At 41.8% G+C, this 15,119-nt stretch overlaps 1 protein-coding gene across 3 annotated transcripts in view; it reads right to left on the minus strand.

The window, feature by feature from the left end:
* Positions 1–251: 251 nt before the first annotated feature.
* Positions 252–15,119, minus strand: part of LOC139470041 (myogenesis-regulating glycosidase-like) — an 81,348-nt gene continuing 66,480 nt past the window's right edge. For all 3 annotated transcript variants that reach the window (XM_071252338.1, XM_071252334.1, XM_071252344.1), the window contains one exon: positions 252–2,568. In XM_071252338.1, the coding sequence (XP_071108439.1) occupies positions 637–2,568 (1,932 nt within the window). In that variant the 3' untranslated portion in view covers positions 252–636. The remainder of the gene's footprint in view (positions 2,569–15,119) is intronic.

A 15,119-nucleotide genomic window follows, 5' to 3' on the forward strand; every position in this document is an offset into this window, starting at 1 on the left:
CTGCGCTTTGCGTTGACAAGCTTTGATGGTATAAAGAAGGATCCCAGCAAGAAATATCAGAGTGACTTCCCTTTGCTTTACGCTCGACGAGGAAAAGAAATCTTTTTTTGTTTGAACTTTTTGTCGAAAAGATCGGCGGTAATAAAAAAAAGGGTAATTTTCATTTTTTTTTTTTTTTAACATTTGGACTTTGAAAGAGCGGCGCATCCGTAAACCAACAAATAAAAAAAATGTCGCCTTATGTTTGATGTTGTAAACATTTCATGTCTTAACAGAATATAAATCTTAGATGAATAGACAAGAACATTTCTTCATACAAGAAATAGGAGTATGTAAAGGATGCCACATTTACCGGTAGCCTGCAAGATAAGAGAACCATGATGAAAGTAATCTTCAACGTAGATTAACCAACAGGAAGGTATGAATTGAAATATTCTACATAAATCAGTTTTTCAATATCCTACTGACATCATATTTGAGTACAGGCTTCGGCCTCTTCAGTGATTGCACGTAAATATACATAATATCAAAAGGTTCCTCACAACTCATAATATACAACTCTGAGATTCAATGAACATGTTAGATTCATAACAGATGCCAAAGTGGAATAGTGTCATCATTCTACCCCTACATGATCTACGGTATCTTGAAGAAATGTGGAACATTTGTTATATCTTTAACATTGATGGTGATGGTGTGGCCGCCTTCAATTGGTTTATTCCCACTGCTGCGCCATTTTCCTTTCGGGAGATACACACTACGAGTTTTCATCCCTTCGCACAGCACAGGTGCCACCATAAGAACATCCCCCACCATGAACTGATCATCAATGTTTTGTGCAACGGGATCTTCTGGTTCCATCCACCAGACTGGTCGTATAATGGGGTCTCCCTTCTGATTCTGGGCAGCGGTCTCTATGTACGTCAAAATACTCTGTCGTAGTTTGAGGGCACTTTCCAACAGATCCTCCACATCATCCTCGGACAGAATTGATAACGTTGGAATCCGTATTCCAGGGAAAAATGCAGCTAGCTGTAACCATCGAGCAAATAATTCCTTCGTGAGTTCCAGTTCAGCTAATCCATCAAGAAGAATATTGGGGTATCCGCCCATTCCATTCTGTAGAGCGAGGGGGATAACTGTGTTGAAGCATTTGGCTCCATTTATTTCAAACAACTCCGCATGGATTGATGTGAACACTGATTCTGGGGTGAATCCCGCCACATAATCCAAAACAACTGACGTATTCATTGCTGTAACAACTTCAGCAAATAGACGAGGGTAGTCCAGGAACGTGACATTCTTATCCATATATGTCACAAGTCGTGGGATCTCAATGTGTAGGAGTTTAAAGCCTGCGATGTTGTAGTCCTGCACTAGTTGTTCAAGAAGCCCTCTGTACCACTGAATGGCGTCAGGGTTAGTCACATCTAACACCGCACCTTCCTTCCCTCGCCACTTTATCATTTTGGTAACAATATCCATTTCATCACGCAAGAAGTAATCATTATCCATACCTTCCATGAAATGTTTAGATCTATATGTGAAAAGTGTGGACACAGGCATCAAGACCTTACAATCAGTTCCGGACAGATCGTCCAGAAGTGTTTGAAGCTTCTGAAGCTTCCTAGAATTGAACTGAAGGTCCCCCGTCTCATTCTCCCAGTCCCAGAAAATTTCCACGTAACTACACTGGGTCTTAGAGGCCACTAGCTGGTCTCTCATCTGTGGGATGTCATCCTCTGACAGAAGTGCACGGACAGGGTTGGGGATAATTTTACCAACCTTCGGTCCTAAGTCGTCACCATAATTTTCTCGAATATGCTGCTGAGACTTATGGTATGCATCTTTCATATCCGTCCCACGACAGATGGTGTACTTCAGAAGGCTACCTCCCAGACCAACATCATCGAACGCAAACTCAGACAGCATACAGAACTGCTGTTCCTCCGTTGTGTTGACAGATATCAAGAAAGGGGTGTTGCTGTCCACAAAAAGGGCAACTCCTTTGGAAGATAACCACATTGGAATACGATTTCTCTTTTGACCCACTGGATATTTTGGATAAAATGTAGCATTTTTTATGTTTAAATTTGACATTGGCCAAATGCCATGTTTATCAGTAATTAATCCATACCATTTAAAGCCAAGTAAATAGTAACAATCTTCAGCTTTGAAACCATCAGACAAGCCTTTCCACTCTAAGGTATAACAAGGCAGAGTTTCATTATCATCTTTAGAGAAGTGTAGAGTTGCCATCTTCCGCCACAGCAGACAATGCATGTCATACTCCTCGCGGCGCTCGTCCCAGCAGTAATGGTAAGACGTGGCCTTTAGATGCATGCCAAGGTCACCATACATTATTGTGTCTTCATTGTTGTTCTCCAACTCCAGCGTTCGCATCTTCACTGTGAAGGTAAAGGACCCATCAAGCTTGACGGCTGCGACGTTGTCCTTGTGAAACAACCAGATTGCAAAGACACCAAGTGCTATGATACCAAACATGAAATAAACGGCCACTTTCATAATCCGCCGTTTCCGGCGCTTGCTCTCCTGGGCCTGCACAGCCTGAAACAAAAGAAATACAGGAAATTACAATGTAGATCAATATGCCAAAACAATGTAGATGGATCAGAGACAAAGAAGATAGATCAAGGACTTTGTAGATAGGTCAAGGACATTGTAGATAGGTCATGGATATTGTATATAGGTCATGGACATTGTATATAGGTCAGGGGCATTGTATACAGGTCAGGGACATTGTATACAGGTCAGGGACATTGTATATAGGTCAGGGGCATTGTATACAGGTCAGGGACATTGTATATAGGTCAGGGACATTGTAGATAGGTCAAGGACAGTGTAGATAGGCCAGGGACATTGTAGATAGATCAGGTACAAAGGTAATAGACCATGGCCAGGTACTTTCAGTGAGGTGAGCTAAGGATGTTCTTTTAAAAATGTCACCTTCCCCGCCAATGACGACTTAACATATGCTATTATATATGTATGATATGTCAGATATTCTCATTGATATTTGTTTTAAAACTCACACACCAAGAAAAACCTCTTTCTGTAACATGAAATGACTCACCCATAACATTTAACTATTATAACAAACTGGTGACCTTCACTTGATGCTCAGTTAATATCAAAAGGTCACCCAGATAGATAGGTCATGGACATTTTCAACAGACTGACACTGCAGATCAATATAAAGGGTCTCTATTAAGACATTCACCAGTGTTGTGACATTGCCATGTTAAGACATTCACTAGTTTTGTGACACTGCCTTGTTAAGACATTCACTAGTGTTGTGACACTGCCATGTTAAGACATTCACCAGTGATGTGACATTGCCATGTTAAGACATTCACCAGTGTTGTGACACTGCCATGTTAAGCACAGTACAGTGACACCGCCATAAGACATTTACTAGTACAGTGACACTGCCATAAGACTTTCACCAGTACAGTGATACCACCATAAGACATTGACCAGTGTTGTGACACTGCCATAAGACATTCACCAGTGTTGTGACACTGCCATAAGACATTCACCAGTGTTGTGACACTGCCATAAGACATCCACTAGTATTGTCTCCCAGGTAGCAGCCCAAATTTAATTACAGTTAATCATGATATTTATTTGAAAAATGCAAGTGTCCCTAGCTTGTATTAATCAAGTGACACATTATTATCTGGACATGTTGGAGATTATTGTCCCACCAGGTGCTAATACCAAGCTACTCACTTTAATTTCATGACACATTTCTGGCCATGGGTCAGCACTTGCATTGACTTAGGTAGGGGCTAGGTTTGACACTCTCATTGGTGTAGTGGCTGGGGGGCGGCACTCACATTGACTTAGGGGCTAGGTTTGACACTCTCATTGGTGTAGTGGCTGGGGGGCGGCACTCACATTGACTTAGGGGCTAGGTTTGACACTCTCATTGGTGTAGTGGCTGGCGATCGGCACTCACATTGACTTGGGGGCTAGGTTTGACACTCTCATTGGTGTAGTAGCTGGGGGGCGGCACTCACATTGACTTAGGGGCTAGGTTTGACACTCTCATTGGTGTAGTGGCTGGGGGTCGGCACTCACATTGACTTAGGGGCTAGGTTTGACACTCTCATTGGTGTAGTGGCTGGGGGGCGGCACTCACATTGACTTGGGGGCTAGGTTTGACACTCTCATTGGTGTAGTGGCTGGGGGTCGGCACTCACATTGACTTAGGGGCTAGGTTTGACACTCTCATTGGTGTAGAGGCTGGGGGTCGGCACTCACATTGACTTGGGGGCTAGGTTTGACACTCTCATTGGTGTAGTGGCTGGGGGGCGGCACTCACATTGACTTAGGGGCTAGGTTTGACACTCTCATTGGTGTAGTAGCTGGCGGTCGGCACTCACATTGACTTAGGGGCTAGGTTTGACACTCTCATTGGTGTAGTGGCTGGGGGTCGGCACTCACATTGACTTGGGGGCTAGGTTTGACACTCTCATTGGTGTAGTGGCTGGGGGCGGCACTCACATTGACTTAGGGGCTAGGTTTGACACTCTCATTGGTGTAGTGGCTGGGGGTCGGCACTCACATTGACTTGGGGGCTAGGTTTGACACTCTCATTGGTGTAGTGGCTGGGGGGCAGCACTCACATTGACTTGGGGGCTAGGTTTGACACTCTCATTGGTATAGTGGCTGGGGGTCGGCACTCACATTGACTTGGGGGCTAGGTTTGACACTCTCATTGGTGTAGTGGCTGGGGGTCGGCACTCACATTGACTTGGGGGCTAGGTTTGACACTCTCATTGGTGTAGTGGCTGGGGGTCGGCACTCACATTGACTTGGGGGCTAGGTTTGACACTCTCATTGGTGTAGTGGCTGGGGGGCGGCACTCACATTGACTTGGGGGCTAGGTTTGACACTCTCATTGGTATAGTAGCTGGGAGCAGCACTCACATTGACTTAGGGGCTAGGTTTGACACTCTCATTGGTATAGTAGCTGGGAGCAGCACTCACATTGACTTAGGGGCTGTGGGTCGGCACTCACATTGACTTAGGGGCTAGGTTTGACACTCTCATTGGTTAAGTACATGACTTACAGTATTCACAATCTATACATGGGAGAAATATCATCAACAATCATGTACAAAAACAACAACATGCATTCACTCGGGGCAGACTCGCTGGTGTTGGACAACTGGGAGATTTAATCTATTTCTCTCCTGCAATGACTCACAGCCATGTGACAAGTCTGACTCAGTGTCTGCGGCCAACACTCTTTATCACCTTCCCATCTTTCAAGTCACATCCCATTCTTTCTGTATCATTATGTTCCTGAACAGACCCAGCAAAAAGGTGGAAGACACAAGACTAATGAAGAGTCAGGAACATCTTGCCACTGGCCATTTGTCACGTCGCATGTGTACATGGTGAGGACGCCATAGTCGTGCAGGCCATCCCCCAGCAGTACACCGCTATAAACCTCCAGCCTGGAGTACCACTGCTTGACAAATAATGTCCGCAAGACAGTGTATATTCCTGTAACTCTCATGGAATCAATAAAGGCTAAAATAGAAGACAACTTTGCTATTTTCATGTTCAGAGAACAAAGCGACTTTTATTGTGTAACTGATAATGTGTAAGCAAGCAGGGATTGTTTGTGTCTCCATTACTGGGCCCAGGGCGCTCCAAGGTTCTCTCGTGGTGCTGTTCCAGACGACATAGTCTGTCTCACAGTCCCTGAACCATATTATTTTCGCTTCCACCAAGCCCTTACTGTAATTCTAAAGCCCTACACAAAGCAAGTCTCGATTTTCCACTGGTTTTAGGTTCTGAAATCTCCCATCTCACTTGGGTTCATTTCAATTAAAATAGAGTTTTTTGTTTCCATCAAAATTATATATTTTCGGATGGTGTTCCATCATCCTGCTTGTCCAGGGCTAGACAATGCAGCTGAGACAACATGACCATACAGAGTTTGAAATTAAGCAGGGGCGGTGGGGTAGCCTAGTGGTTAAAGGGTTCACTCGTCACGCCAAAGATTCCCCACATAGCTACAATGTGAGAAGCCCATTTCTATTGTCCCCTGTCGTGTATTGCTGGAATATTGCTAACAGCAGCATAAAACCATACTCACTCACTCTTTCACTTGAAATTAAGCATGAAAGACATGGAGTCCTGGTCATAATCCTTACGTCAAACTTAAAGATTTAGAGTTCAAATACGACAGAAGATATCAAGGAACAGAGGGCACCCTTAAACTGTGGCTGCCGTGTATTACAATTTACTGAACTCAATTCAAAAGAAAATGAACATCGATCAAGAGCCTAAAATAACTGAGAATTAAAAAGTTGTTTTTTTCAGTCAATATTAGCCTTGATTTACTGTCATGTTACTTCCTCAATCATTCAAACAGACAGGCATTGGTTAAAAACAACAATCTGTCCACCTAAAGAAGTTTATGCATGGTTCGTTTTAGTTTCATGCATTTGAAGTAAACTTTTTAACTGCACCAGGAGGGTCTGGTTTCATTTTTAATGAATTCCTAATTTGATTTTGAATCCTGGACAGACAAGTGACTGATGAGTTCTTCCACAGAGAATTAACATGTTGTTCTCTGCTATTTGCTGTCTGTATAACGCCTCACTCAGAACATTCCAGCCATATGACAACATATGTAAAATAATCAAATCTGAAATGGATATTATGAACATCAATCCATGGCATCAGGGTACAACAACATGCCATTAACCAAGACACCAAGCCTCCAAATGGCTCCCATCCATTAATTGTCTCTTGAGATTTGCATGGGTTCTTGGGGACCTATTCTAACCCCAGGAGTCCTGTAGAAGTGTAGTGTAGTGTAGTGTAGTGTAGTGTAGTGTAGTGTAGTGTAGTGTAGTGTAGTGTAGTGTAGTGTAGTGTAGTGTAGTGTAGTGTAGTGTAGTGTAGTGTAGTGTAGTGTAGTGTAGTGTAGTGTAGTGTAGTGTATTGTAGTGTAGTGTAGTGTAGTGTAGTGTAGTGTAGTGAGTGAGTGAGTGAGTGAGTGAGTGAGTGAGTGAGCTCCCCTGGCTACAATGATGAGTACCAAACTCAGTAACCCAGATCAGCAGAAATTGGGAAGCACTTTACTGATAAAGTAGTTTTGCAATCATGCTAAAATGGCTTTAAAAATCACTCACTCAGTATCCAAAAACAAAGAATCCGATCTCTACCTCCGAAAATATCCTTAGCTAAATAGAACAGATTTAGAAATCCGAACATCAATTGCGAGAATTGCCCAGACTGAATTATTGAAGACGTTCCCAGACAATCTGACTGGAGACCTCCCCTGGATACAGCACAGATCACAATAACTGAAATCTAAAACAAATGAAACAGGACAGGGATTTACTCTCTACGGGAGACCTGCGAGGACACAATAAACATACAGTGGAGATGAACCAGGGAGCCAGCAAACTTAGGTGATGGTAGTTCCAGAGCACCGTTCCACAAAGACAGCTCAGTGCTAAGACGATCATAACTCCTATGCTACAGGGCCCAGGAATTTAGTAATATTTTGCCTGTTATTAAGAATGAACTATTTGTCTACAATTTGCAAGAATTTCATCAAATTAAAACCCTGTCATCATCATTTTATTTCAGTATCAAGGCCTCAGGCCCACGTACTGTTTATACAATGATAGCATTTTGCCCACAAGTGCAACAGCAAATATTTACGTTAATGTAATCTGCTAAATGTTCCAGAAAGCATACATAGGGGGACTGCAGCATTGTTATCAAACTATCCCTTAGATTAGCATGGACATGGAGTATGGACATTGAAAAATGGGAAATATTTTGAACGAATATTAACATATGCAGGTCATGTCAATACGAAATGAATTTCATTTTCAGTTACATGTAAGTTACATAATGGACACAACCGAAGTGTCTTATCGATGCCCGCTCACCTCACTATGTTATGCATGATTTTCAGTTCACCAATTCTTAACATAGTATGTATACATCTTTTTTCTTTTGATATCATACTCAACAAGAATGGTTCAAATGTAAGCGAAGTATTTAACAGTGAACATAATTCAAATTTTGAAACATTAAACACCTCAGAATACAATGTTTGTGCATGACAATCTTTACCCTATGGATGAATTCATTCAAGAACCATTCAGTCTCACCAACACCTTGAGACTCCCAAACAAAACCATACCCAAAGAAAATCATATATTCTTGATATTTGAAGCCCATGTTTTTCTCCCAACTTCATCTAGTTTAACTAACATATCTTAACACTGTCAGGGAAATCGGTCTCGAGACATACTAAGGAATTTAAACAAGTATTTCATACTTCTAATGAAAGTATCAACATGACTACCAAAAGCCCTGCGGTCCCTTCTGAAACAAGCGTGCATCAGGGTGATGATGCAGCAGCACAAAACAACTACAATGAGTTCAGTTGAACCTAAACGTCTCATTGTCCTTGTATCACAGAAGCAAACCTTGATACAATTGCTCATCAATTGCTTAAAATGATCTGAAAATGCCTTTGGTTCCTATCAAACCATGTGTGTGGGTGATCATTTGCCAGCACAAATCAAACACTCCACTGAGACAGTCTTACAGTTTTATTGAATTTGTACTGTTAATATCATGGACAGTCAAAATGAGCTGTAAAGACTCTCGATCCTATCAAGCTAGGTGTGGGGCTGATAATTTGCCAGCACAAATCAAATTCTCCACTGAGCTCTGTCTGACAGTCTTATTGTCTTAGCACTGCTTATCACAGGACCTTCCACTTCTCCCTCACTCGTCATCACAACTGTCACTTATCACCACTTCCAGTGTCAGCTTGGTTACGTCATTGAATTAATGAATCACTTTGAGAATGCTATCTGATTTAATACAATACACTACTTTAATACTGTCACTTATCACCACTTCCAGTGTCAGCTTGGTTACGTCATTGAATTAATGAATCACTTTGAGAATGCTATCTGATTTAATACAATACACTACTTTAATACTGTCACTTATCACCACTTCCAGTTTCAGCTTGGTTACGTCATTGAATTAATGAATCACTTTGAGAATGCTATCTGATTTAATACAATACACTACTTTAATACTGTCACTTATCACCACTTCCAGTTTCAGCTTGGTTACGTCATTGAATCAATGAATCACTTTGAGAATGCTATCTGATTTAATACAATACACTACTTTAATACTGTCACTTATCACCACTTCCAGTTTCAGCTTGGTTACGTCATTGAATTAATGAATCACTTTGAGAATGCTATCTGATTTAATACAATACACTACTTTAATACTGTCACTTATCACCACTTCCAGTTTCAGCTTGGTTACGTCATTGAATTAATGAATCACTTTGAGAATGCTATCTGATTTAATACAATACACTACTTTAATACTGTCACTTATCACCACTTCCAGTTTCAGCTTGGTTACGTCATTGAATTAATGAATCACTTTGAGAATGCTATCTGATTTAATACAATACACTACTTTAATACTGTCACTTATCACCACTTCCAGTTTCAGCTTGGTTATGTCATTGAATCAATGAATCACTTTGAGAATGCTATCTGATTTAATACAATACACTAATCCGTTTCAGAATCACTAACATTTTCCCATTACCAGAAAATCATATAATCAGACAAGGCCATTAGTTTAGAAGCAAACAAATTCAATAGAGTATCATACAATCCTCCTATCTAACAACTGTAGAGAACTCAGATGAACATTACCATGTCCTAAATGAACACAAGTGTATGCAATAATGAACAATAGGTGAACACACGTGTATGCAATAATGAACAATAAGTGCACACACGTGTATGCAATAACGAACAATAGGTGGACACAAGTGTATGCAATAATGAACAATAGGTGGACACAAGTGTATGCAATAATGGATAATAGGTGTACACAAGTGTATGCAATAACGAACAATAGGTGTACACACGTGTATGCAATAACGAACAATAGGTGTACACACGTGTATGCAATAATGAACAATAGGTGGACACAAGTGTATGCAATAATGAACAATAGGTGGACACAAGTGTATGCAATAATGGATAATAGGTGTACACACGTGTATGCAATAATGAACAATAGGTGGACACAAGTGTATGCAATAATGAACAATAGGTGGACACAAGTGTATGCAATAACGAACAATAGGTGTACACACGTGTATGCAATAACGAACAATAGGTGTACACACGTGTATGCAATAACGAACAATAGGTGTACACAAGTGTATGCAATAACGAACAATAGGTGTACACACGTGTATGCAATAATGAACAATAGGTGGACACAAGTGTATGCAATAATGAACAATAGGTGGACACAAGTGTATGCAATAATGAACAATAGGTGGACACAAGGCTGGAAACAGGGTATTGTCACATTTAGTTACTTCAGCAATGAGACTCTTGTGAAACTGAGAATTGGAAACACTGAAAAACACACAAAAATAACACACAGGTTTTAAAAATAAAATTGGATTTCTGCAAGAAGCAGTCCCAAACCTCTCCTCAGAGGGCCTTGTCATGAGTGCTGTTGGAGTCAGGTGTTCTTGAATTACCCTGAATGTTCCACAGAGTCAACAATTTTGTCAAGGCAAGAAAGTTGACAAATGTAAATATGTATCCCCACCAAGCAGACGAAACTTCAGACTCTGTAGATGTTGGGACACATCGTCGTACATGCATCAAATAGTTTAACTTACAACACAGCTGGACAGGACCGAGTGTCAAAGGCCTTCATAAATACATTGTACCCAACATGGCTCTAACCTGAACTTTTCAGGTAAAAAAGACAACTACTGTGATTGATTGAAAACATTTTCCAACCCCTAATTAAATTCCTTCTGAGGACTCACAACCCAATTCTTGTTGAACCACATCCTGGCAGAGTGGCCAATCAAATCTGTAGAAATAGAAACTGAATTGGACGGGTGTGACAAATTTAAGCCCTACAACATAAATACGTTACTGCTCCAACCACTTGTCAACATCATGCTAAAATAAAATTAGATTGAACTATAATTGATTTTCCAATGAAGTCAATATGATGACTCAGTGAATTAGATTTCCTATATTTCAGGGTTGTTGACTTCACACACCAAGTAATGATGTTGATGTTGGTTGTTGTTTAACGCCGAACTCAGCAATATTCCAGCTATATGACGGTGGTCTGTAAATAATCGAGTCTGGACCAATCCAATGCTTCACATCATGAGTATTGATCCATGCAATTGGGATCGATGACATGCATCAACGAAGACAGCGAGCCTGACCACCTGATCCCGTTAGTCGCCTCTTACAACATGCATAGTCATCTTTTACGGCAAGCATGGGTTGCTGAAGTCCTATTCTAACCTGGATCATCACTTGTTCCAAGTTATGTCTAGTTGATGAAACAAAGTGTCCCATACTTCATGGCTATTGACTTTACACACCAAGTAATGAGCCTATCCTGTTTTTTGCACCTGTTAACTTCACACATCTGTTGGACACACATTGACGCTATAAAGTCACATGTCACCAGGCTTGCTCTCAACTGAGTTCCAACATGGAAAGAGTAGCATTACTCTTAACTAGGTTAATCAGTGGATCACTTCCACAAGACCTGTGACATGTACTACCGATTTTTAGTAAAATCAATGAGGCACGACACAGACAAAAAAATCACCATTACAGAATAATGACAAAAAATCACATCCCGTTGCTAATATGTAAATCCTATTTGCTTGCAATGGCTGGAAGAGTAACAACAGCTCTTGGTACACGCTGACTGCCTTACGTGTCAGTAGCAGACTCAGATCACAGGTAACGCACCTAAGTAATGGAAGGCCTGCCAGCTTGTGGAGGAACACATGGCAATGGTCTTCAATCATAGCATGATGGCTTGTAACGATTCACTTCTATGTTACTGCATCACGACACTTAGTGCTTGTATGTGTGTCTTTGGGGGGGGGGGGGGGGGGGGGGGGGGCCTGTAGGGGAGCGTGCTCTCCTTTTTTTCGGACACCTTACATATTAAATGTGTGCTCAGAGAAGTCACATTATTATTGTTATGTTACATCATGAGCATTTGACAATGGGATATATTGATAAACACTGGTTTATCATGATACCATTAATGTTTTTAATTCGAATGCATTGTGTAACAATGAGAACCCTTATATGTGCTGTGAGCCGTCAGATCGTCCATCTGTGAGTCAAACCCATCACTCATTTGCATGGACAGTAACTAGTTATTTAGGAAATAACCACAAGTGGGAGTTGTTAATTGTACAACAAAACACTGCAGGGAGAATAATCCATGATATTCCTGATATGAGATATCAACATTTTGTACAAGCTTTAAAAACATTTACCTGTATTTAAAGTTCATGTTGCAAGCACATGTTCGAATCTCCAGAAATGACGCCATGATAGAACAGTGTTTTCTCGTGAAATAAACCACCCTTTGTTCTTCATTGTACTCGTGATTTATCCTGGAGCCATCTTACATATGTGTATACACAGACAACAATTCTGTATCTCTCATCTATGGCAGCTTCATGGAACATTCAAACCTGATGGTCAAAAAGCCTATGTATTAACAGACTTTCAACTAAACCTACTTATTCCATGGAACATCTGATTGGTTACTGGTCTTTACTTAACAGGGCTCCCTCATTATTGCTCTCTTCAACATAACGTCAACTCGTTTATAGCGTGCAGTAAAGCATGGCTCCAAAAATTTACTTACATTTTAATAAACTCAAGTTTTCCAATGACAATTTTTCCCCCATCTCAGAAGACATTATCAGCTGATCACTGCGATCTCATGTCATCGGAAATACCAGTCAACAAATCCGAACTGAAGTACATAATTTAATCCCATTATTACACAATCTGGTTATGAATAGGTGTTCATTGTTTATCTGGACTTATGTCTGTAATATATTTTATTCAAAATTTCATTCAGTAATGATCACATTACTTTCTTCGAAATCGTATGTGAAGTGATCAGTAGATCTCACAACTCAGTGTTATTTACAGCAACCATGGTCAGATTACCGCTATTGACGCCTTGAAACAAACTTAAGATGCAAGAGAATGAATACATTTATCATAAATGCTATACTTTGACTCATGGTGAGTGTATCAGGTGGATGAGTGTGTCAGGTGGGTGAGTGTATCAGGTGGGTGTATCAGGTGGATGAGTGTATCAGGTGGATGAGTGTATCAGGTGGGTGAGTGTATCAGATGGATGAGTGTATCAGGTGGATGAGTGTATCAGGTGGGTGTATCAGGTGGATGAGTGTGTCAGGTGGGTGAGTGTATCAGGTGGATGAGTGTATCAGGTGGATGAGTGTATCAGGTGGATGAGTGTATCAGGTGAGTGTATCAGGTGGATGAGTGCATCAGGTGAGTGTATCAGGTGGATGAGTGTATCAGGTGGATGAGTGTATCAGGTGGATGAGTGTATCAGGTGAGTGTATCAGGTGGGTGAGTGTATCAGGTGAGTGTATCAGGTGGATGAGTGTATCAGGTGAGTGTATCAAGTGAGTGTATCAGGTGGATGAGTGCATCAGGTGGATGAGTGTATCAGGTGAGTGTATCAGGTGGATGAGTGTATCAGGTGGATGAGTGCATCAGGTGAGTGTATCAGGTGGATGAGTGTGTCAGGTGGGTGAGTGTATCAGGTGAGTGTATCAGGTGGATGAGTGTATCAGGTGGATGAGTGTATCAGGTGGATGAGTGTATCAGGTGGGTGAGTGTATCAGATGGATGAGTGTATCAGGTGGATGAGTGTATCAGGTGAGTGTATCAGGTGGATGAGTGTGTCAGGTGGGTGAGTGTATCAGGTGGGTGTATCAGGTGGATGAGTGTATCAGGTGAGTGTATCAGGTGAGTGTATCAGGTGGATGAGTGTATCAGGTGGATGAGTGTATCAGGTGAGTGTATCAGGTGGATGAGTGCATCAGGTGAGTGTATCAGGTGGATGAGTGTGTCAGGTGGGTGAGTGTATCAGGTGGATGAGTGTATCAGGTGGAGGAGTGTATCAGGTGGATGAGTGTATCAGGTGGATGAGTGTATCAGGTGAGTGTATCAGGTGAGTGTATCAGGTGGATGAGTGTATCAGGTGGATGAGTGTATCAGGTGAGTGTATCAGGTGGATGAGTGCATCAGGTGGATGAGTGTGTCAGGTGGGTGAGTGTATCAGGTGAGTGTATCAGGTGGGTGAGTGTATCAGGTGAGTGTATCAGGTGAGTGTATCAGGTGGATGAGTGTATCAGGTGGGTGAGTGTATCAGGTGAGTGTATCAGGTGGGTGAGTGTATCAGGTGGATGAGTGTGTCAGGTGGGTGAGTGTATCAGGTGAGTGTATCAGGTGGATGAGTGTATCAGGTGGATGAGTGTATCAGGTGAGTGTATCAGGTGGATGAGTGCATCAGGTGGATGAGTGTGTCAGGTGGGTGAGTGTATCAGGTGAGTATATCAGGTGGGTGAGTGTATCAGGTGAGTGTATCAGGTGGGTGAGTGTATCAGGTGAGTGTATCAGGTGGGTGAGTGTATCAGGTGGATGAGTGTGTCAGGTGGGTGAGTGTATCAGGTGAGTGTATCAGGTGGATGAGTGTATCAGGTGGATGAGTGTATCAGGTGGATGAGTGTATCAGGTGGGTGAGTGTATCAGATGGATGAGTGTATCAGGTGGATGAGTGTATCAGGTGAGTGTATCAGGTGGATGAGTGTGTCAGGTGGGTGAGTGTATCAGGTGAGTGTATCAGGTGAGTGTATCAGGTGGATGAGTGTATCAGGTGGATGTATCAGGTGGATGAGTGTATCAGATGGTAGAGTGTATCAGGTGGATGAGTGTATCAGGTGGATGAGTGTATCAGGTGGATGAGTGTATCAGGTGAGTGTATCAGGTGGATGAGTGTATCAGGTGGATGTATCAGGTGGATGAGTGTATCAGATGGTAGAGTGTATCAGGTGGATGAGTGTATCAGGTGGATGAGTGTATCAGGTGGATGAGTGTATCAGGTGGATGAGTGTATCAGGTGGATGAGTGTATCAGGTGGATGTATCA

This window comes from Haliotis cracherodii, unplaced genomic scaffold, assembly GCF_022045235.1.
Source record: "Haliotis cracherodii isolate W230 unplaced genomic scaffold, xgHalCrac1.p SCAF_1, whole genome shotgun sequence".
Lineage (NCBI taxonomy): Eukaryota > Metazoa > Mollusca > Gastropoda > Lepetellida > Haliotidae > Haliotis > Haliotis cracherodii.